This window comes from Heterocephalus glaber, unplaced genomic scaffold, assembly GCF_053883595.1.
Source record: "Heterocephalus glaber isolate CG9 unplaced genomic scaffold, H.glaber_assembly_v1.0 deba00001606, whole genome shotgun sequence".
Lineage (NCBI taxonomy): Eukaryota > Metazoa > Chordata > Mammalia > Rodentia > Bathyergidae > Heterocephalus > Heterocephalus glaber.
In genome coordinates, this window is record NW_028258377.1 from 30,962,065 (window position 1) to 30,984,362 (window position 22,298).

At 39.7% G+C, this 22,298-nt stretch overlaps 2 protein-coding genes across 7 annotated transcripts in view; one reads left to right on the forward strand and one right to left on the reverse strand.

Annotated features, from left to right (window-relative positions):
- LOC101699615 (spermatogenesis-associated protein 31A6-like) overlaps positions 1–12,979 on the reverse strand; it is a 791,892-nt gene extending 778,913 nt beyond the window's left edge. For all 5 annotated transcript variants that reach the window (XR_015444821.1, XR_015444823.1, XR_015444822.1 and 2 more), the window contains exon 1: positions 12,852–12,979. The gene's annotated coding sequence lies outside the window, so the exon portion shown is untranslated. The remainder of the gene's footprint in view (positions 1–12,851) is intronic.
- Positions 12,817–22,298, forward strand: part of Clint1 (clathrin interactor 1) — an 81,208-nt gene continuing 71,726 nt past the window's right edge. Inside the window, exon 1 of one of the 2 annotated variants that reach the window (XM_004836478.4) lies at positions 12,817–13,254. In XM_004836478.4, the coding sequence (XP_004836535.1) occupies positions 13,214–13,254 (41 nt within the window). In that variant the 5' untranslated portion in view covers positions 12,817–13,213. The remainder of the gene's footprint in view (positions 13,255–22,298) is intronic. The other variant, XM_004836479.4, reaches the window with a different exon arrangement.

Sequence of the window (22,298 nt, forward strand, 5' to 3'; positions counted from 1 at the left end):
GTCACAATATCACTCTTTCCTCCTGGCTACAGCTGTTTGGACCAGGTTTGGACACCTGCTTGATCAAGTTTGGACTCTAAATGCCATGGAAACCACTGAAAATTTTTGTGCATGTGGTAACATGGTCAAATTTATGATTCAAAAAGTTTTGAAGGGGGCCAGGGATTTAGTTCAGTGGTGCCATGCGTGCCTTGTAAGCACAAGGTCATGAGTTCAATCCCCAGTACTGGAAAAAAAAGTTTTAAAGGGACAAAGTAAAGATTTTTGTCATAGTTCAGATATTTACAGAGATTATTATGACTGATACTGGCAGTGGAGCATGAGAAAAGCCAGAGACTCCACTATCCAATATCTAGCAGAAGAAGAAGAGCAAATGTTTTCCAAGGAGCCTGAGATACTGGAAGAACCAGAAGACTGTGGGGTCAAGAAAGCTGAAAGGAGGTATTACTACTCAGCTATCAAAGAACCAGGATGTCTTCAGCTGATGTAATATTGCCATTCAGTGTCACAGCATCATGGGACTATTGAGGCCTCAGACAATCCTAATAATAATTTAATTCTGAAATGATTTTTTCCTCAAAATTATGTAGAATGGCTCCCGACAAGAAAAAGCCAATAAATATATGAAAAAATGTTCAACATCACTGGTCATTTGAGAGATGCAAGTTAAAACAATGCTGACAGAGAGAAGCTAAGCTGGTCCCAGCACCTGGAAGGAAGCTCCCCTGCCACCATCTCACGCTCCTAGGGCAGAGAAGGTGAGCCGGTCCCAGCACCCGGAAGGAAGCTCCCCTGCTGCCATCCCACACTCTTAGGGCAGAGAAGGTGAGCCGCGCAGGTGCCAGAAGCACCCCCTCCCCAGTGGAAATGAGAAGACACATAAACAAGCCTCAAAAACAGACTTCCAGATCACCTACAGCAACCCCAAAGGAAAACAAGATGGAAAAATCTGATATTCAACCACCTGGACTCTCTGAACTAGCAACAAAAGAGGATCTGGGAAAAATGAAATCAGAAATAATTACTCAGATAACAGCAAAGATTTTGCTCATGGTGAAAGACATGATTAATAAATCTAGAGAGGACACAGATTAAAAAAATAGAGGATCTGAGGAACAAGATGGAATCCCAACATAGGAAACAAATGGAATCCATAAAACAGATGCAAACAGATTTCCAGGAGATTAAAAACTCCATCGAAAGTCTGCACAGCAGAATGAACCAATGTGAGGATAAAATTTCACATATAGAAGATAAGATTGCAATTAGTGACCAGGAAAAGAAAAATTGCTTTAAAATTGTTAGGGAACATGAGAAATCAATCCAGTAGCTGCTAGACGATGCAAAGAAGAATAACATAAGACTGACTGGAGTCAATGAAGAAAGAGGAGAGAGTGCAGATGACATAAAAAACTCTTCACAGAAGTGAGGGCAGAAAACTTCCCAAGGAGGGGAAAAGAACTTCACATACAGATAAGTGAGGCATATAGGACTCCAACTAGAGTGATCAAAAAAAATCTACACATAGGCATATAATAGTTAGGATTCCAGAAACCCAACAGAAGAACAAATTTCTACAAGCAGTGAGAGAAAAGAAACAAATCACATACAGAGGAAAGCCCATCAGAATCACAGCAGACTTCTCAATGCAAACCCTCAAGGCAAGAAGAGCTTGGAGTGATGGATTTCAAGCCCTAAAGGAAAACAGCCTCCAACCCAGACTGATGTACCCTGCAAAACTATCTTTCAAAATTGATGGAGAAATAAGATACTTTCATGACAAAGAGCACCTCGGGAACTTCAGGAGTACCAAACGGGCACTCCAAAACATTTTAGACAATACCCTAAGAAAAGACAATGAGGATCATAACCGCAGAAAACCCAGCAGAATGAATCCACTGGGGTGACAAATTAAATGCAAAGAGGGAGAATCCAACAAAAAGAAAAAGTCATGACAAGGCTTTTAAAACTTTTAACTTCATCTCCCTAATGAGTGTATAATTCAATCTTCTTATTGTACTGATAAGTATTTTTCTGATTCTAGAGTTGCACACCTTTCCTTGTGCTATACTGGCTATTTATCATCTTCTTATGTCTACTTTTTAATTGGGATATCTATTAATGAGTTCTAAGAATTCTTTATATATTCTGGTCATAGGTTATATGCATTGTAAATATGGTCTGTTTAAGGACTACTTTTCATTTTAATGATGTCATTTAAAGTTCTAACTTTTGATGGAATCTCATTTATCAATTTTTTTCTTTTATACATCATGTTTTTTGTATTCTAGGTAGTTCTTTTTTTTTTTTTTTTTTTTTTTTGGTACCAGGGATCGCACTCGGGTCCTTGCACTTGCTCAACAGGCAGCGAAACCACTGAGCTAAATCCCCAGCCCAAATTCATAAACATTTTCCGTTATAATTTCTTCTTAAAGTTTTATACTTTTAGGCTTTCATATTTAGGTTCATAGATCCCTTCAAGTTATTTTCATGTATGGGAATAAAGGGTTGAGGTTAATTTTTTATATATATGGATACCAGGTGTTCTAGTGCCATTTGCTGAAAACACTATCTCTTCCTCGGCTCCTGAATTGAGTTTATATTCTATAAAATGCTAATGTTAAATAATCTTTCAAAACTCAGTGGGCCATATATGTGTGGTTCTATTTCTAGATTCTCTGTTTTATTCCAATGATCTATATGTCTTTCCTTACACCAACACTGCCTTGATTGTTGTAGCTTTAGAAGAAGTCTTAAAATTAGGTACTAAACATCTTCCAACACTGTTTTTTGTCTTTTTTTGTTTTTAACTTTTCTAGGTCCTTTGTACTCCTACATAACTTTTCAATTTCAATGTCCAATTCTTCATTTATAGAAAGTATACACAGATCTGGATTTTTATATATATCTTGTGTTCTCTAATCCTGCTAAATTCAAGTACAAGTTCTAGGGGCTCCTAGAGATTTCTTAGTATTTTCTCTGTAGATGATCATTTCATCTACATATAAAGATTTTACTTCTACCTTGCCAATCCTATCCTAATTGTGTCATTTTATTGCCAGACTATTTTGGTGGGGCCTAGGTTTCAAAGTTTAATGGACAGATAAAGAGTAAGCATATCTGCCCTTGTTCCCCACCTTAAGGAGAAAGCATTGTGTCTTCTCCATTCATATAAGGCATTCTCACTGGAAGTATGGAGTACATGTCTTTAATCTGTTGAGAAGGTTCTGTTCTACTTCTAGTCTCCTGATAGCTTTTACCATGAACAGCTGTAGAATTTAGTCCAATACTTTTTCTCCAACTAGTGACAGGATCCTATGGCTTTTTCCTTTCCTCTGTTAGAATGATGACTTTTGGGGGTGGATCTTCCAATGCTGAACCAACACTGCCATCCCTATATCAAAACCACTTTCTACATCCTGCCAGATCTGACTTCTAATTGTTTTGTTAAACAAATTCCTATGTTCATACTTTTTTCTTCTATTTTCTTTATCCAGTTTTAGTATTAGCACAATGTTGAGTTCCTAAAATGAGGGGAGAAGTGTTCCTTCTTTTTTCTTCTTTAATTGTTTGATATAATTTATCAGTTAAAATGTATATGAGCCTGCTGTTGTCATACAGGTAGGTTGTTTTCAAGCTAGGAATATACTTTCTTTAATAGGTGCTATTCAAATTTTATATTTCCTCCAGACTTAGTTTCATTAATTTGTCTTCCAAAGTACTTCTTAGAAGTTGTCAAATTTATTTCAAAAAAAGACTTTTGTAATATGTTTCTATATCCTTTTAAATTCTGTAAAACCTGTGGTAATGTCTCCTAGATCTTGATATTGCAATTTAAAAACTGTATAATTGATATTGTGTACTAGGAAGAAAAGGTCTAAAGGAGCAGGGGAAGTGGGAGGGGTAGGGGAAAGGAAAAAAGGGAAAAGAAAAAATATGAGAAAAGGAAAAAAATGGAAACAAAGTCTTTGCAAACAGGGAAGGGTGGAGGGGGTAAAGGGAGGGCAGGGGAATGGGGACAAATATAAGAATCAAGATACTCATGTAATGGTACAAGATCCCAATGATGAATGTAACTGTATTTTATACCTAAAATGTACCAATAAACTCAATGGGGGAAAAAAGAACACAAAAGAAAGCTGAGAGGAGTTTTGAAAAGGAGAAAGGGGTCGACTATGGCTTAAGAAGTAATGAAAAACCAGTTAGAGACTAAGACAGCCTTTTGTTAAAGGAAGCAGAGAAATAGGGCAGAAGCTGGGGAATATGAAGTCCCTATAACATACTTGCAGCTTCTTGTTCCACTTGAGATAACAATCTGAAAAGGCCATGTCCAGCTGGAGGTATAGCACAGAGGCAAGGATGCTTTGCTATCAAGCTGAGGTTGGTTCCCAGTACTACAAACATTCATTCATTCATTCATTCATCCATTCATTAATTAAAAGGACATGATCCTGACCTGACATGCAAATCTTTCCATGTTATGACCCCTTGTATCAGTCAGGGTCCATAGAGGTCAGAAGGGCATGGAGGAGAACAGGGAAAGATAGAGAATGGGTTGTACAAGCAAGGAACCAGGACAACCTTGCTCACCTCCTAGGTTCATCTCTGCCTATTCTCAACTCCTTCCAGCCTCACAGGACTTCCTCTCAGTCCCAGAACATATTAAGCAGCATGCTACCTCAGGCCTGGCTCAGGCTGATCTCATCTAACACACTCTTTCCTTCTCTCTTCACCTCATCAACTCAAAATTACCCTTCCACCCTCACCTTAAGGCCTTTCTGGTCCTTGCCCCTACTTAATCCGGATGAAATACCACTGTTATATTCTCTCATGATGCCCTGTTCTTTTCTCCAATGCCATTCATGATAGTTTAATACTAGAGTCGCCCTGGCATTACTTAATGTCTTTCTTCTCCATAAGAATAGGAATTAGGTCTGTTTTTCACAATGTAATTTTTGGCAATGAGGTGCGTCCCATACAAATATTTATTGAAAGACTTCATGAATCCGCTCTAACACCCACCCTCGCATCAGCCATGATCTTTGGACACAGTTTAGCAAAAAAGAACTTATCTTTAATAAGGCCTTCTTACATGCCAGGTTATCCATGTGGTAGGAATGTAATGCTTGTCATCTCAGTCACTCCTCACAATAACCCAATGACATAAGGACTCTTACCAGTCCCATTTTTCCCACATGGGAGCTGAGACTCAAGAGGCCAAGTTATACAGCCTAGGACACAGCACCACAGTGGAGGCAGGGCGTGAACCAAGGTCCACAGACACCACAGCTGGTGCTCTGAGCCCTTCCTGCACACAGCACGACTTCCTCACATATTTCCGTTGCGTTGTGTGTTTATACACATGTATTCCTTATTAGGCTATGTGGAAACAAACCAGAAACCCAGAGTTAGTATAAAGATTATTTTAAACTGAAGAGATTCAACAGATGCAGAAAGGCACCTTACTGAGCCTTCCTTATCTGATTCAAGACAGAAACTTCTGAGAAATGAAGCCTTCTATAAACTCCCTCTTCGGAATGGCCTCTATTCCCAGAACAGAGACTAAGAGTAAATCTAATATAAGGCCCCTCTCTGGAGGAGTTTCATGCTCTGAAGACAACAGGGAGACTATTCACAATTGAAGAGAAAAACCTTTTCACTAACTTTCTTATCTCCATTTGTTCTTTTAAAAACTTCACCTGTCTTTCCTTAAAAATAAAATCTACAGTGTTTGTTTTCTCACAGGAACCTTTTCTCCTTGCTCTTCTTCCCAAACTAACAAGTATATAAACCCCAACCAAATTCTAACTACCAAATACTTCCTCTTATATGCATACTGTACATATAAACTCTTCCTTACCAATCAACTATTTGTCAGTTTAATTCACAGGCCCCCAGTACAGACATAAGAGAGTACATTTTTCTTCCCCAACTACTCTAAGTTCCTTTGGGTGGCAGTAAATTTTAGTTTTAGTTTTAATCCCACTGCACATTGTAGGTGCACAGTAAGTGTTAAATGTTGACTCTTTCCCAGCAGGAGAGCACACCTAGTGCTGACTGTCATCCTTCACACCAGTTTTAGCCACACACCTTCTGTTTACTAAAGAGAAGTGGTCTATCCATCAAACTCTGAGCTCCCCTGCATGAGCTCTTCATCTAGAGCTCAATTCTTTTGAGGAACTGATAGAGTTGAGGGACTGGGGCAACCTCACTGTGAACTCTGGATACATGAGGCTTCCTTACTTATTTAGGACAACTCTGCCTCAGAAACCGGCATACCCTTTCTGAGATGCACCCCGGGATATGATTTGACTGTGACAATGGGTTCCTGCAGTCACACACTAATTGCTTCACTAACAGCACCTTGGCTTCCCTGAACAGAGCTTTCAGAGGACTAATACTAGGAGCATCACATTTACTTTGGGCTCTCCTGTTTCAGGAGACAGAAGGAGAGAAACCACTCTGAGAGGTAGGGGAATGTTTTCCAGAAAACTTCTGCCTCCGTTTCTCCTCCTGTCAGTGCCTGCCTGTTCTCACAGAAAGCCTGCAAATGTGTTCCTCTTTAGAACACCTACAAGGATGTTGGAGTTGGCCTACATTGAGACAGAGAAGTGCCTCTTTCCTTTTTCCTGTGAGGGCCAGAGGGGGATGTGGTTAGGCCACTGGCTGTCACAGCCCTCCTACTCACTTCTTTTTGATCTTCTCCACTCCCAGAACAGACTGGGACAACTTTTCTCTTGCCTCTGTGTCCTCCCACTGCCCATGGAGTTACTACATGGCTGCTCTCAGGGTCACTTCAACAGGAGATGCAGCTCAGCTGTGAGCTGTGCTGCCCCTTCCCTACTCCTGCCACTCCACACATTGCTGTGGCTTCTTTGAATAAGTGGGGTGAGGGGGGCACCGTAATGTGGTTAAGATCAGAGAAGGGGGGATCTAGGCCCATTATTAACACATCCCTAACCTCCCCAACCCCCAATAACGAACACAGCTAGTTTTCCCAAAGATGCCCTGGTTTTGGCCTTGACATTTTTCATAGAAATGTGACAACTCAGCTTGCATTGCCCCTCCCTTGCCTTGAATCATAGCCATGGCAGTTGCAGGTGTCCTGGAGCCGGCACCCACTTGAACCAATCACAAGCCTGCATCTGGACCAATCACGGGCTTGCAGCTGCTATATAAGCAGCACTCCCCTCCCATTTCTCAGGTTAACCTAAGAGGGCTTTCTTCAGTGTACTGATCCCCCCTGTGCTGCCACACATGTCCTGTTTAAAAAAAAAAAAAAAGACTGGCCCTAGTGGTCCTGTAAATCTCTTTGTGATTTATTTCTTGAATAGTGTGGACTCTGAAGATCCTATAAATCTACTCAGGTTTCTTATTGTGAGTAGCAGGGACACAGGAGTTGCTTTAAAATAAAGCACAATAAACACTAGGGGCCACTGGCCCCGAAAAGCTCCGGAGCCCAGCAGTCAACAAAGATTAGCAGAACTGACCATCACCTAGCAGAGTCTCCTGGTGGCATCTGGCACAAGCAGACATTGAAGGGAAGGCAGCAGCAGAGACCAGCACCCACCAGACTTAACAGTGCCCAGCACAAGCCAGGGTCTAACAGTGGCAGCTGATAGTGGCAGCAACCAAAAGCCAGCAGTGTCAACCAACAGCATCCAGCATTCACTGGAGTTGATTGGTGGCATCGGGGATCCTAGCAAAGCTGCACTTTATTATTCCTATCTGAATCGAGCAGAACCCTCAACTGGTAGGCAACAACCTGAGGCCTGCTAACACCCCTAAAGGGGACTGAATTTTGGCAAAGATCAATCCAACAGCTAGGGCCTGCCTTGTGGTTTACCTGTGCCCAAGGCGGGCAACTCCATAGCAGCCACATACCTCTTAACTCTCTCATTCTTTATTGCTTCTTTTTCTTTTCTGTTATTCCCCAGAACATTCTTTTGTCTTTTGCTCTTCCCAACCCAGCCTCTTTTGTTGAACTCAGAAAGCTTAGGCTAGTGCATTACCTAGCCCAGAGCATACAAAACTCTTGCAAAAAAAAAAACAAAACAAAAAAAACCACTTCAGGGGGTTTAATTTTGTTTGCTTTTTTTTTTCGTAAAGTATCCATCTCTACATTCCAACTTAGACTTACAGTTGTTAACAACTGTTGCTTTTGTCTGCCAAGGAAGGCTTTCTTCAATACTATATTTCCTCAGATAGCTCTTCACTCTCCCCCTTGGTGTGGTTCCACGAGGGCTATCAGTCCCATAATAGCGGCTTCCCTTGAGGTAACTGGCCCTGAGATAGAGACGTGCTCCAGACTGAGCCAATCAGAGTGATCCCCTGTGATAACAGCCTTCATGGACGAAAGACAAAAGCATTTCTTCTTTCATAGATATCTAATTGAAAACAAATGGTATCTATTCCCCCAGTCAGGTGGTAGCCCTATTTCCTCCCAACCAGGAGAAGCCTGCCTGCAAAAACGGTGAGAATCAGAGAAAAAGTTGACATTTGCTAAGTTCTCAATGCAAACTTTTCAGTTTCCTGTGTTAATAAATTCCCTTGCTCCACTTTTAAATTTTTATTTTATTTTATTATTTAATTTTATTTTGGGGGTTCCAAAAGAGGTGTGTGTATGTTTGGTGTAGTTTGGTTTTTCATTTTTGGATTTTGAGTCAGGGTCTTGCTATCTAGTCCAAGCTGGGCTTGAACTTGCTATGTAGCTCCAGCTGGCCTCAAACTCAATATCCTTCTGTCTCAGCCCCTGGAGTCTTGGGACAACAAGTGTGAACCACTAAGCCTGGCTTCATCTAGTTTTAATGATGTGTTTCTCACTTATAACCAGAGTGTAGAGAATAAACTGAATCAGAAATTCAAGAAGTTGTACAAGAGAATCTGATGTTTTTAAACATGGCCATGAATTTCTGATGAATGCCTAAGTTTAGGATACTTTAATGGACCAAACCCTGTTTATAAGAAAAACGCTTAGGGCTGGGGGTTTACCTCAGTGGTTCCACCACCTGCCTCACAAGTGCAAGGACCCAAGTTCAATCCGTGGTACCCAAAAAAAGAAAAATGCTTAAATCCATGTAAAGGACTTGACAATGAGGTAGAATTTAGTTAGCATTTGCTAAATGCAGGACTCAATGTGAAGAGAGTTATCTGGCTTAATCCTTAGCACATGATTTGAGTTCATTATGTTTACCTACTAAATACCTATTTACTCATTTTCTGTGTATGTTTTAATCCACAATTGTATGTCTACCACCTAGCACAGTGCCTGGAACATAGGAAACTAAATATTTGAATATTGAATGAAATTCACCAATTCAGATAGCTACTCTTACTAGCAGCAAGGTTCCTAACATTGGCAGTGTTAGTTTTGTGCTAGATGCTAGTCTAAGTTCTTTTAAAATATTGTTGCAAGTAACTGAAAAAGCCTTCAAGATAGGTTTCTATCGTCCTCTACTGTGAGGAGAAAACTGAGAAGCAGAGAGGTCAAACAAATTCCCCCAGGTCACGTGGCTAGAAAGTAGTAAAATAAGTAGCAAGCTTGGTGTGGGGCTCACACCTGTAATCCCAGTAATCTGGGAGGCTGAGGCAGGAGAATCACAAGTTTGAGTACAGCTTGGACAACTCAGTGACTTAGTGAGACTGTGTCTCAAAATAAAAAATAAAAAGGGCTGGGGATTAGCTCAGTGTGAGGGATCTGGATTCAATTCCCAGTACAGCAAATCAATCAACTGTAGCAACCTAGATCTAAAGTCTCAGTTCACAGCCATTACACTACACTGATTCAACTTGAGTTGTCCAGATTCTTTCTTTTTTTTTTTGGTACCGGGGATCGAACTCGGGTCCTTGTACTTGCACAGCAGGCGGCGAAACCACTGAGCTAAATCCCCGGCCCTACACTACACTGATTTAATTAATTCATTCATAACAACCAGCATTCTGTATAGCAAATGCAGAACTTGAGCATAGATTTGTCTGATTTCTGAGTCTATACCATCTAACTACTACTTTTCCTATCCTTGTTAATTGTCTACCAAGCAGTTCATGAGAGTCAACATAAATGGTGTTCTTGGGATTGTACAGCATATAATCTGCACGACTCTGTGACAATCCTCAATTATGATTAGAAACCAAGTACTGTATCCTCACTTCTAAAGAAGAGTAGTAGTCTGGTGCAATTAAAAAAAAACAAACCTCACGTCCCAGCTACCCAAACCAAGGGGCACATGTTTGCCTCTGGGTCATTGGGTACTGCAAGAAGCAGAAGCCAAGACGGAATTTCAAATATAGAGATACTGTTGAGGAGAAAGCCTATGAAGAAAAAAGGAAGAGGGAGCAAGAGTAGCTGGTAAGTCTCAACACACAGGGAAGTTCTGTGAAGGGAAAGAAGGAAGGAAGATTGGGTAGGAAGAGTGCCTGGTTGCAATGAAGCTCTGAGGAAATCAGGACAGCAGCAATTGCTGACAAGAGGAGTTCAGCACTGGGCACACACAGCCCAGTTTCAGCAGATCTTGAGCATGGTCTTGGCATAAATGATCCCAGAGGAGAGGCTGTCAGAAGGTGCCAGCCAACCATGCTCCTCACAACTCATTCTCCATAGAAGTCTTCCTATGGCTGCCTTACCTATGTGCCAGGAATTAAATTTCCCCAAAGGAAATACAGGGAGCCACACACATCAGATAAGCAGTGTGTACTGTCTGTAACTGTTCCTTACACATAATTAATGCAGCTGAGCTGTTTTTTTTCAAAATGTGTTAATTTGAGCTTACTAAAATTGTCATCTCATTTAGCAAAAAACAGTTTTTCCTAAAGAGGGGTAGGTGTGGCGCTTTCTCATTTATTTTTCTACCATGGACATACTTAAAATGCCACAGATAAATTACCATGGAGACTGTTCTCAAACTTGCAAAATAAAAGGTAAAACTGGAACACTTTGTTGACATGAAAATAGGCAGCCCCTGGAGATCACTTTTTAACAAACTCTTCTGACCTGGTTGTTCTGAGCCCCTGAGGGCCTCTCTGGAATGGAAGGTGAACAGGCAGGTTTTTAGTACGACATTCTACGTGGCTCCAGCAGACGTTAATCCTGAAATAAGTGTAGTTGCACTCAAACTTGGTGTTGGAATGAGAAAATTAAACAATGACATTGTACCTTCTGGCTCTCTCTGTGGTGTGGTTGGCTGTGCACTGCTGTAAACACACAAACAAGCCCAGGGTCGGGAGGCTGTTTACTTTTGTGCTAAGCCTTTCTGCAGGTGTACTCTGGACTTGCTCGTTTGAAAGTTAACGTGCAGAGCTCTTATTTATGCAAACTAGTTCCCCTTACCGCCTCTACCCACATTCCATCCTTTGAACCTTGGGCTGGACAATCCTTTCAACAGGAAACACAAACTTCATTTTGAAAGCCCCATTTCTCTACCTATCTCTAATTATCTTTACCTACTCTCCACACCCACTACTCCCACTGACTGTGATTCCCAAGGACTCCTAATTGATAAATCTGTGAGCTAGCTTTGTTCTGATTTCTGCTTTTTCTGGCAATCCTTTCAGCTTGGCTCTCTCAGAGCTTCTCTCCCAAAACCCTTTCCAAAGCTGCTTCCAACAGTTAAGTGAACACAATTTGAAGAGGTGGCTTGACTTGAAGCACCAGGGGTTGGAGGTTCTGGGATCATTGTTACCTAGTTTCATGACCAGCAACCATTAATTCATGTTTTTGTAAAAGTCTTCGTATGTATGTTCCCTTCACCAATAAATCTTTTCTTATAGATCTTTTTGTTTTATGGCCAGTTCCTTTTTATCACTCCACTTTCAAATTAATACAATGACCCCAAAGAGGGCCTAAATATTCCCTAACATTATTTTCCGCAACATCATTATCTATAGCATTGTTTTCTTCAAGCCCCTATTATCTGCAATTAAATGTTTTCTTGATTACTGTTTCTTCCAAGGACCTTTAGGCTGTAAGAGAGCTGGGCCCCCAGTTTTTTCATTTTCGGTTCACAGAAGATAGTCAGTTTCAGAAGACTTTTGTGGTGGTACATGCTTGTAATCCTAGCAGTCTGGGAGGCTGAGGCAGCAGGATTACACGTTTGAGTCCAGTACGGGCAAATTGGCAATTTAGAGACTGCATCTCCTTATAAAAAAGAAAAAGGAGGACTAAAGAAGTAGCTTAATGTGAAGGCCCTGGATTCGATCCCCATATGGGGAGGGGGGCTGTAGAATGAGAAGTGTAAAATTTAAGCAGGTGGCCTACACGAAATTTAAGATTACTTGAACCTTTTTCATTAGCATAGACAGAATTGAATAATGAAAAACGAAGGGATGACAATCATTGCAACAAAACCCTGAAAGAAGTGCGTATTCTTATGCTTTAAGAATTAAACCTGCACGTATTAATTTTTTAAAATAAAATTTTAAAAACTAAAAACAAAGAATATAAACCTGCCGAGTTCGTGAATCACATAAAATATACATGTATGCGTATGTGTGTACATATACTGTGTGCTTTTTCCCATAGAGTTTGAACTGAGTTTCAAAGCTTATAATAAAGTTGTTAATACTGGCACCGGGTAGCAGTCTAAATATAAAAACCACTGTACCACAGAATTCGAGTGGGAAAGGATTTAGCATACAACTTCTTCAACACACAGGAGTGGAAACTAAGGCTCAAAGATGTCAATTCTTTTGGGCATTTGTACACAAACACAGCAAGGTATCTGTTAATGAGGAATTAACTGTACAAATGCCCTCCACACTTTTGTATAATCATTAATAACATAACACATTTTAAAGGAATGAATGTGGCTAGGTCTTACACCAGTAGTTCTAAATTTGAGCGTCACCACAATCACCTGGAGGATTTGTTATAGCGACCTGGCGAAGTTTCTGGTTCCTTAGGTCTGAGGTAATGGCGAAAGGCCCGCGCGACCCCTGAGTTCAGGCGCGTCACACGCGAAGAAAATTACAAGTCCCGGCGTGCTCCGCGCGCAGCGGGAAAAGGTGGGCACTTCCGGTTCACGCAGTGCCTCTGCCGCCGCGTCTCGACGTGTCACCGGCGGCGCCGTGGCTGTAGCAAGGGAAGGAGCTGACTGGGGGAGTTCCGGGCGGCGGGTGACGGCAGCGACCCCGGCCTGGACCTGCCCCAGTGCGGAAGTGTTCTGGGGTCCGTGAGAAGCAGGAGAGGGAGGCGGCAGCCCGGCCTGCGTGGGGCAAGATGTTGAACATGTGGAAGGTGCGGGAGCTGGTGGACAAAGCGTGAGTATCGGGGGCGGTTGTGGCCGAGCCCCAAGCCTGGGGGTAGGGGGAGGCAGAGGGGAAAGGGAGCCTGCCTTGCGTGCAGGGTCGTCCGCGTCACGCCCCCCCCCGGCACGGCCAGTCACATCATGGCGGCGGCGACTCCTTCCCTGTCCTGGGCCTTCGTCCCACTGGCGAGGCTGGGGAGGGACCGTTCCTCCCTTCCAAACATCCTCTTAGCCCCATTCTGCCCCACCCAGGACTTCCTCTTCTTGCCCCTGCCCCAAACCCTGGACGCGGACGCTGTGGTCCGAGGAGAGGGCAGGTTGTCTGAACTTGGGTCACTGCCCTAGCAAGAGGACTGCCTTGGCTCCCAGTTCTGAGCTCTGCCTCCTGGGCAGTAGGGGAGGTGTGGGGGCGAGGGATGCAGAGCACGGGTCCTCTGTGCTCCTCAGGATGCAGTAGAGAGAGAGACTTTGGTCGTGATGGGGGTGGACAGCTATGTCTTTTACTTGAACCTAAGTGTTGTAGTGGATGGTAGGTCTAACAAGTAGCCATTGCGGTCAGGACGAAAGTTACTCAAATGGAGACAGACCGACCGTTGCGTTTTTAACACTAGTGAAGGTGGATCACCATATACAGTAACTTATTGTGATTTTTTTTTCTTTCAACTTTTGCACCACATTTTGTTTTTGGAGGGCCACTTGTTCTGTTTATTTTAATTAAGACGTCATTAAGAAATTTCCCCTAAAGAGGAAAAAACCCTAGGTTTATATCCTGTTGACCTGCTTTTAACTTACTCAACAAGTAAAAGGACTGATGCATAGTTAACTCCTTTAAGGCTGAAATAACTTTAGTGTCTTATTACAGCAGGAAAATAGTAACATTTAAATTCAGTATATCAATAAGATCTTCTAAGTCAGCAGGAAATAAAGTTTAAAAATTTAACCAGTTAGTCCTCTTCCTTTTGGGTTTTAGTGATTATGCAATAAGTGCAATGAGAAAAACAGTTCATTTGGGTCACCTTCCTCACCTAAAAGCAGGAAATGTTGATGGCAAACTTTTCTTGACAACCAGAAAACGAAATAATTCACAGTGGCTTGGGTAACATATCAGCTAGAACTAGATTTTATTATTATTTTTTTTTTTGTTTCACGTGCAGTACTAGGAATTGAACTTGGAGCCTTTACAATAAGCTGCAATCCCCATCCCTTTTTACAGTTTTTTATTGTTGAAACGGTCTCACTAAGTTGCTCAGGCTGGGCTTAAACTTGTGTTCCTCCTGCCTCAGCCACCCAGAGTGCTGGGATTAGAGGTGTGTGCCACCATGCTCGACCTAGAGTTTGACTGTACTGTCAGATTTTCTGTGTTACCAAGAAGGCAGTAGAGTGCCCAAGGAGCCTGCGGGTTTCAGAACCCGCAGAGCAGGATTCAAGCTTTGCAACCTGGAAAGTTATTTAATCTCTTAGTATCCCAGTTTTCTCTGATGCAATATGAAAATAGCTATACCTACCTTAGAAGGGTGTGAAGAGTAAGGGCCAAGGGCTTAGACTGCATATAAAACCCTTAATGCGACATATTTAGATCAGTATACTTCTGAACTATAGCTATGTTCAGCTTTTAAAGTGAGATAAATCTAGGCATGGTGGTGCATACTTTTAATCCTAGCACTCTGGATGGCTGAGGCAGGAGGATCACAAGTTCTTAAGAAAATACTGTCTCAAAAAGAAAAGTAAAAATTAGACTGAAGGTGTAACTCAGTGTGAAGTCCCTGGGTTCCATCCCGGGAACCACAGAGGGAGAGAGAGACAGACAGACAGACACACATGCACACACACAGACCGGTTGACTCCAAGTTTGCAAAGTAATAAAAAAAATATGGGCTGGAACTGTAGTTCAAGGTGAAGGCCATGTGTTCTGTCCCCAGTACTTGGGGGGAGAGGGGACTGACTCCGAGTTTGAAAAGTGATTTATGCCCTCAGGTAATTATTTTGAGCTGTTTCACAATTCGTATATCTATTGTTTTTGCTTACCAAAAGATAAAATGATTCTTTTCCAGATTCAAGCTCATAGCTTGTTTAATATATTGTATAAGGAATACAATGTAATTTACAGTTTTAAAAGTCAAAATGTCTCTATAAAATTACTTTATTACATCTGAGTCAGGATAAAGGAAAAAGAAACATTGAGTAACACCTTGTCTTAGAGGACTAAATTTGTGGTACTTAAAAACTTGAGGAGTATTTTTCAGAAGACAGAAATCTAAGCTGTATTCCTTTTTATTGTGTTTCTGTCATATTTATCTCATCACTGTGTCAATTTTCAAGCAGGTTAAATTTGCCATGCAAATAGGATGAGGTTATTTAATTTTTATCTTTCACTGGCAGGAAGAAAAGAAATTTTCCCCCAGAAATGTAAGTGTATTACAGACCCACGTACTGTAGCACTGTGTGCACCTGAAATGCCATAACGGAAGTGAAGTAGCTCCACAGAATGACGGCTTAGATTATCAGAGAGATAAAATAATGAGGAAACTGACAAATAGGCAGTGAAGTGACTAATGATTGCTGTGATAGCTGTATGAATAGAATGATGTGATGGCCACTAATTAGGAAGTTTGGAGATATGAGTTCAAATTCTCTACAGTAGAATAAAACTTGTTTCTGCTTTAATGGTTATTGAATAAATGAGTTTCCATCAAAGAAAAATCATTTAAACTAGTATTTCACAATACCAGATAAATTTTGTCAAGTCAGTATTCTCCAGAGACAGTATAGGCTGCAATGGGAAATTTATTTTCTTTTTTTTTTTTAATTAATTGAGTTTATTGGTAGATTTTAGGTATACATAATGATCACATTTATCATGGGGAATTTGTACCTGTACATAATATACCTTGACTTTTATTTCTCCATTCCCCTGCCCTCCTTTCAACTTCTCTTCCCCTCCTTATTTACAGAAGCTTTGTTTCCATTTTTTCATTCTTTTCTCATTTTATTTCTTTTCCCTTCTTTCCTTTCCCCTTCCCTAGTTCCCCTTCCCATTTGAACATGTTCTTCCTATTTCACAATATCTGTTACACATTTTAGTCCTTATTTACACTTCCAGTGTCTCACACCAGAGAAACAATATGATATTTACACATGTGTCCAATTTATTTCACTTAAGAGTATGGTCTCAAGGTGCATCCATTTAGCTAGAAATGTCTCAAGTTCATCCTTCTTTATGACAGAGTAGTACTCCATTATATAAAAAAGCCGCATCTTTATTCATTGGTTGATGGGCATTTGGGCTGTTTCCAAGACTTAGCTATTACAAACTGCTACTATGAACATGGGTGTGTATATATCACTGTGGCGTGGTGCTTTTAATTGTTTCAGGGAGATGTCAAGAAGAGGAATAGCCAGGTTGAATGGAACCTCTGGTTTTACTTTTTTGAGGAATCTCCACACTGATTTCCACAGTGGTTGAACCAGTCTACACTTCCACCAATAGTGGAGAAGGGTTCCTTTTTCCCCATAGCCCTTCCAGCATTTGTTGATTTCTTGATAATAGCTAGTCTTTCTGGACTGAGATGGAATCTCGGCGCTGTTTTAATTTGCGTCTCTTGAATGACCAGTGATATTGAAAAGGAAATTAAAAAAAAAAACCGTAATTAGGGCTGGAGGTATACCTCAGTGTAGAGGGCTTTCCTGACATTGCAAGGCCCTGAGTTCTATCCCAGGACACTGGAAAAACAAAAGATAATCAATAAATGTCATATTTACATGTCTTAGCAATAAATAAATACAGCTGTGACTCAGGAAAACTAGGATTTTAGTGTATATACCTACTCAGTGTGACTCACTTCCAAAAGAAAAATGTACCTTTTAAATATGTTCTCATGGATCACTCTTAAATTCGTTGTGGGTAGCAGTTCTTACACATAATGATACACTTCGAACATTGGCTTTTGAGATCTTACAGACTCTTTGGAAGGTAAGGGGATATTTTCCACAGTTGTTGCACTTCCTGGTAGTATTAAATGGATCTATTTTGCAGAACGTTATGGAACTGAGGGAAAGCAGATAAACTCATAGGATAGCCAGAGTGCTGGGTGCCAGTTTCCTCCCTCTCATAGTCAAGTTGCATAAAAGGCAGCTGTGGCAGGAAAGGATAAATGGCACCACTGCCACCAACTAGGACCAGCTTGACCATTGTCATCTCATGACCTGGGTTACTTTATTTGAAACTGTAGTAAAATTGGATATGTTTATATTTGTCACCACACATATGGTATAAATTGAAAGCTACTGTAGTCCTTTTTTTTTTTTTTTGCAAATATGCAGAGTGTGGCAGTGACCTACTAGTTGTAGATTAAGGACTACTACTTACTGGGAAAGACCAGCTAACCCTTCTTTTTGGTTATAGGGATTAGTATTAATGGTAAGTATATTTCATCAGTGACCTTTTTTATGATGGTGATTCTAACAGTTCTGGCTAAAGTCCTAAGCAACTGCTATAAAAACTGTTTTAAGTTGTTCTGTGAATCATAGCTTGCAGTTTCCTCCATTAGTTATTCTGCTTGTTTTTGATTCCCAGATGTTCAGATAATATAATATACCTGTAGAAACTAGTGTTTTAGTGTAACTGACCCTAGAGGGAAAAACTTGATTTTCTTTTTCTTTTTTTTTTAAGGCAGTACTGGGATTGATTTCCAGCCCTTTTAAATTTTTTTATTTTGAGACATGGTCTCGCTAATTGTTCAGGCTAGGCTTGAATTTGGGATCCTTCTGCCTCAGCCTCTCAGAGTCCTGGGATTACAGGCATGCTCCATGTCAAGCAAGAAAGTTGGTTTAGAGAGAATACTTTAATTATTTTGACAGATAATAATATATTTTTTATTTCTTGGATTAGTAGTATATTTTCTGAACTTGAAAACTGCAATACCTATCTTCAGGAATACTTGCCACTACAAATATGTGGCAACATAAACATATTGGTGGTTTTGCCTTTTTTTTTTAAAGTCCTCCCCACTTATTTTTCCTATCTTACCAGTAAATCTCTGTTCCGTTTTCTTCTTGGAGCCTGAAAGCAAAGACAGTGAGATTGTCAGCTTTCTAGCCTTCTCAGATCAGCTTTTCTCTGAACCAGTTGTAGGTAATGGTTATTGCCAGAACAGTGAATTAACCATTCTTTTCTTCTGGAAATGGACACAAGTAGATATTAAAAATTTCACTCCAAATAAAGATGAGTTTAGTTTATCTTCTACCAGCATTTCTTGGGAGTGACTTTCTGTGGCTTAAAATAGTATATTTAGTACTACTGTCAAGGTGCCTTTTCAAAACACTCAACTGCCTCTCGTGTTTTCCTAGTGTTAGTTTACAGGTACTTTTTTGTCTGCTTGTTGATAAGTCCATTGAAAGTACTTGGCCTTTTTTTTTTAAGTACCATTTATTACTACTCCTGGTTTTTACAGTATGGCTCCAGAGTTCAATCATCTTATGTACTCTTGTATATTACCTTTTAAAATTTTAATCTTACACAAGTAGTATAGTTTTATCTTTCATATTTAGATCTGTTATTTAGCTGGAATTTACTTTATTGTTGCGAAGTTACCTGGGCTGGTCTCAGACTTTTGATCCTCCTGACTCAGCTTCCCAGAGTGCTGGGATTATAGCTGTACACCACCACCCCTGGCTTTTTTTTTTTTAAGTGCTGAGACTCAAACCCAGGACCTCCTTAGACAAGCACTCTACAGTACTGGGGATTTTTAAATTTTTTTGCAGTACTGGGGATTGAACCTAGTAGCACTCTTCCACTGAACTACATTCTTGAGCCTTTTTTATTTTTTATGTGTTGTTTTGAGACAAGGTCTTACTGAGTTACTGCCCAAGAAACTTTTCTTCTTCCTGCCTCAGCTTTCCAAGTAGCTGGGATTATAAGCAGGTGCCATTACACCTGGCAATAACTATTCATTCTTTTATGTTTTTTTAAGATGTCAATTTCTATGAACTTTCCTTGTTTAGTTTAATTATATATAATTCTCTATTTTTATAATATGCTAGCTAAATACACTTCCCCATCATACTTAGTTAGGTACCTCTAGGTGTTGTCTCATGGATCTGGGAAGCTATTAGGGGGTCAGAGATAAGAAATGGATTGAAATCTTAGGTGCACTACCAAGAAAAAGTGGTCTTGGACATTAAAATGTTATCTCTGAATTTTTTGTCTATAAGAAGTGATGATAGTTATTTTATAGATTCATGAGAATTAAATATGAAACCCTTATTATAATACTTAACATGTAATAAACTCTTGGAACACCAGTTGTTACTGTTATATGCAAAATAATCTAGAATATCTAGAAAAATCTAAGGAATACAGTGCTTGAGAAAATAAAGATGTTATTGTTAGATAATTTTAAAATATGTAAGAACTATCTCTTAATCCATGAAGTCATGTTCAGTGAGTACTCACTCCTAGAACTCTTCAAATGAATAGAACAGTTTAAGAAAGCAGATAAGAAATGGCTTAGATACCTCTTTTGTATATGCCTTTTTTTAACAAATCATAAATGCTTTTACTTTAATATTGTAAAGAATGTTGCAGCAATACTCTCTCAAAGGATGTGTTGAAGAATACAGTGTTTAGAAAGACATACTGCAGTTTCCATCTGCCAATTACAATATTTCATTTAGCTTGTTTTGTATTTCCTTAAGATTTTAAAGATACTGTGAATGTAAAGTATTTCTTCTAAAACATGAAAAGACTTTTTATGAGACCAAATTGGAATTGACAATTTGTCCTTAAAAAACTGGGCAGTATTAAGAAAAATAACCTTTGTTCAGTGTTGGAAGTACAGTAGTGAGCATACCTGTCTTCAAAGAAAAAGAATCCTCTAAAATATGTGATACCAAATTCATGGTCTTTGACAATAAATAGTATTCCTAGTTCTATGTACAAGGAAACCAGGTTGCAGAAAGGGCCTTCTAGTTATTCAGCCTTCTTGCCCAAATTGGCAAGAAAATCTTTCAGCTTACCAGGCAGGGCCCTGTTGCCTAAATAAATACAAATAAAGTCATAAATTTATGACTTTTGGGTAGATTAAGCCAATGAATTATAAATTAAGTGACTTTCTTAATGTGCAACAATAGACACGCATGCTTTGTACTTAGTGTAGTTAGCCTATTTTAGAATGTCATCTTTTGATCTGAATTTTGTTTAGTTCCTTAACTTTAGGAGAGTAGTATCTCTATAATTCTGACATAAGTAAATTTTAAATTTTTTATTTTTATTATATATTTGATGCATAATTACATTTATCTTGGGGAATTGGTATATTTGCATTTGTATCTTGATCATTCTTAGTATAAATCATAAGTTTTTGTAACTTTCATACAGACTCAGTATTATGTAGGAAATGTGTATACATGCCTTTGTAATATTTCACTTAAGAATTCTCGTCCTGATAACCTTATATTTTTGTAGTAAAAAATGCATTAAAAATTTGTTTTCTTGATGTTTGTTTTCACGCATTTTTAGTAAATCATTAAAGAACAATACAAATAGGCATACTTGACTTTTTTGTATTAATTATCCTCATCCTTATATTCACTCTTTCGTTTCTAAATGTCACTTAAAAGTCACTTAAAATTGTATAGATAAAGCTGGCGGGGGTTACTGGAGATCCAGTCCAGGGGTACTCTGCCGCTAAGCTGCATTCCCAGCCCTTTATATTTTTTACTCTGACACAGGATCTCACTTAGTTGCCCAAGTGGATTTGAACTTGTGATCCTTTTGCCTTTGCCTCCCTCAGTGCTGGGATTACAAGCGTGTGTCACCATGCCTAGCTTTTTTTTGTTGTTTCTATTTGTGGTACTGGAGAGAGAACCCAGGGCCTTGTGTATGCTAGGCAGCACTCTTATAACTAAACTACATCCCCAACCATTTTAAAATTTTACAGGGTTTCAGTAAGTTGCACAGGCTCCTGTCTCAGCCTCCTGAGTAGCTGGATTATAGGTGTGCACCACCATGCCTGGCTACTACTGTATTTATTACTACTGGGACAGGGTATAGTAGGTGATCAGTAATTATTTTTGAATGAATTTATAAAGTTTGGTAAGTTGATATTTGTTAGGTTGGATATCTTTTAAGTCTAGATATTTCTAATAATAAAAGCCAGTAGTTGCCATGTGTCACGTACAGTGATAATACCCTTGATTTTCTGATGAGGAAATTTGGTACAGAAAAATTGTGGAACTTGCTGTAGGTAACACATTTAGAAAATATTGTCTAGATTTAAATAAAGATGATCTACTTTGAGAACATATATTTAACAGCCTTTGCTAATCTTCTACAACATATTATTTACACAAAAAATTGAGACATGGTGGCACACACCTGTAATCCCAGCACTTTCACTCTGGGAAGTTGAAGGAGGAGGATTGCAAGTTTGAGCCCAGCCTAGGTAATTTAATAATTTAGCAAGACCCTATCTCAAAATAAAAAAGGACTGGAGTTGTAGCTTAGCATAGAGCCCCAGTTCAATCCCCCAGTACCCCTTCGTACACAGTCATATTTCATTATCATACATTAAATTACTAATGTGTATCTTATGCAACTTGAAAATTACACGGAAAATTTATAGTATTTAAAATTGAGAGCAAAAGTGAGAGAGCACCCCCCCCATGCTTCTACCAAAGAAGAGACTTTCACTGAACTCTTGCAGTACTTTAAATAATAATCTATAAGTTAGATGATCCTCAGTGAAAGGAAAGCAAACAGGTATTTCTGTAGGAGAAAAAGGAAATCTTAACTATTGTTATGAAGGCTATATTAGCTTTCTTATTGCTGAAACACAATTCCTAGTACCCACAATTTAAAGGAAGAGAGGTTTAATTTATTCATAGTTTAAAGGGATTCAGTCCATTGTCAACTGGCTACCAGGCAGAAATATAGCAAAAAGGTGTAGAAGAGCAAAACTGCTTAGTTCATAGGGGCTGGGAGGCAGAACATGAAGAACAGTAGCAGAGATGAAGGGGTGATGAATCGTAGACCACCAAGGCAGTACCTCCATGACCCAT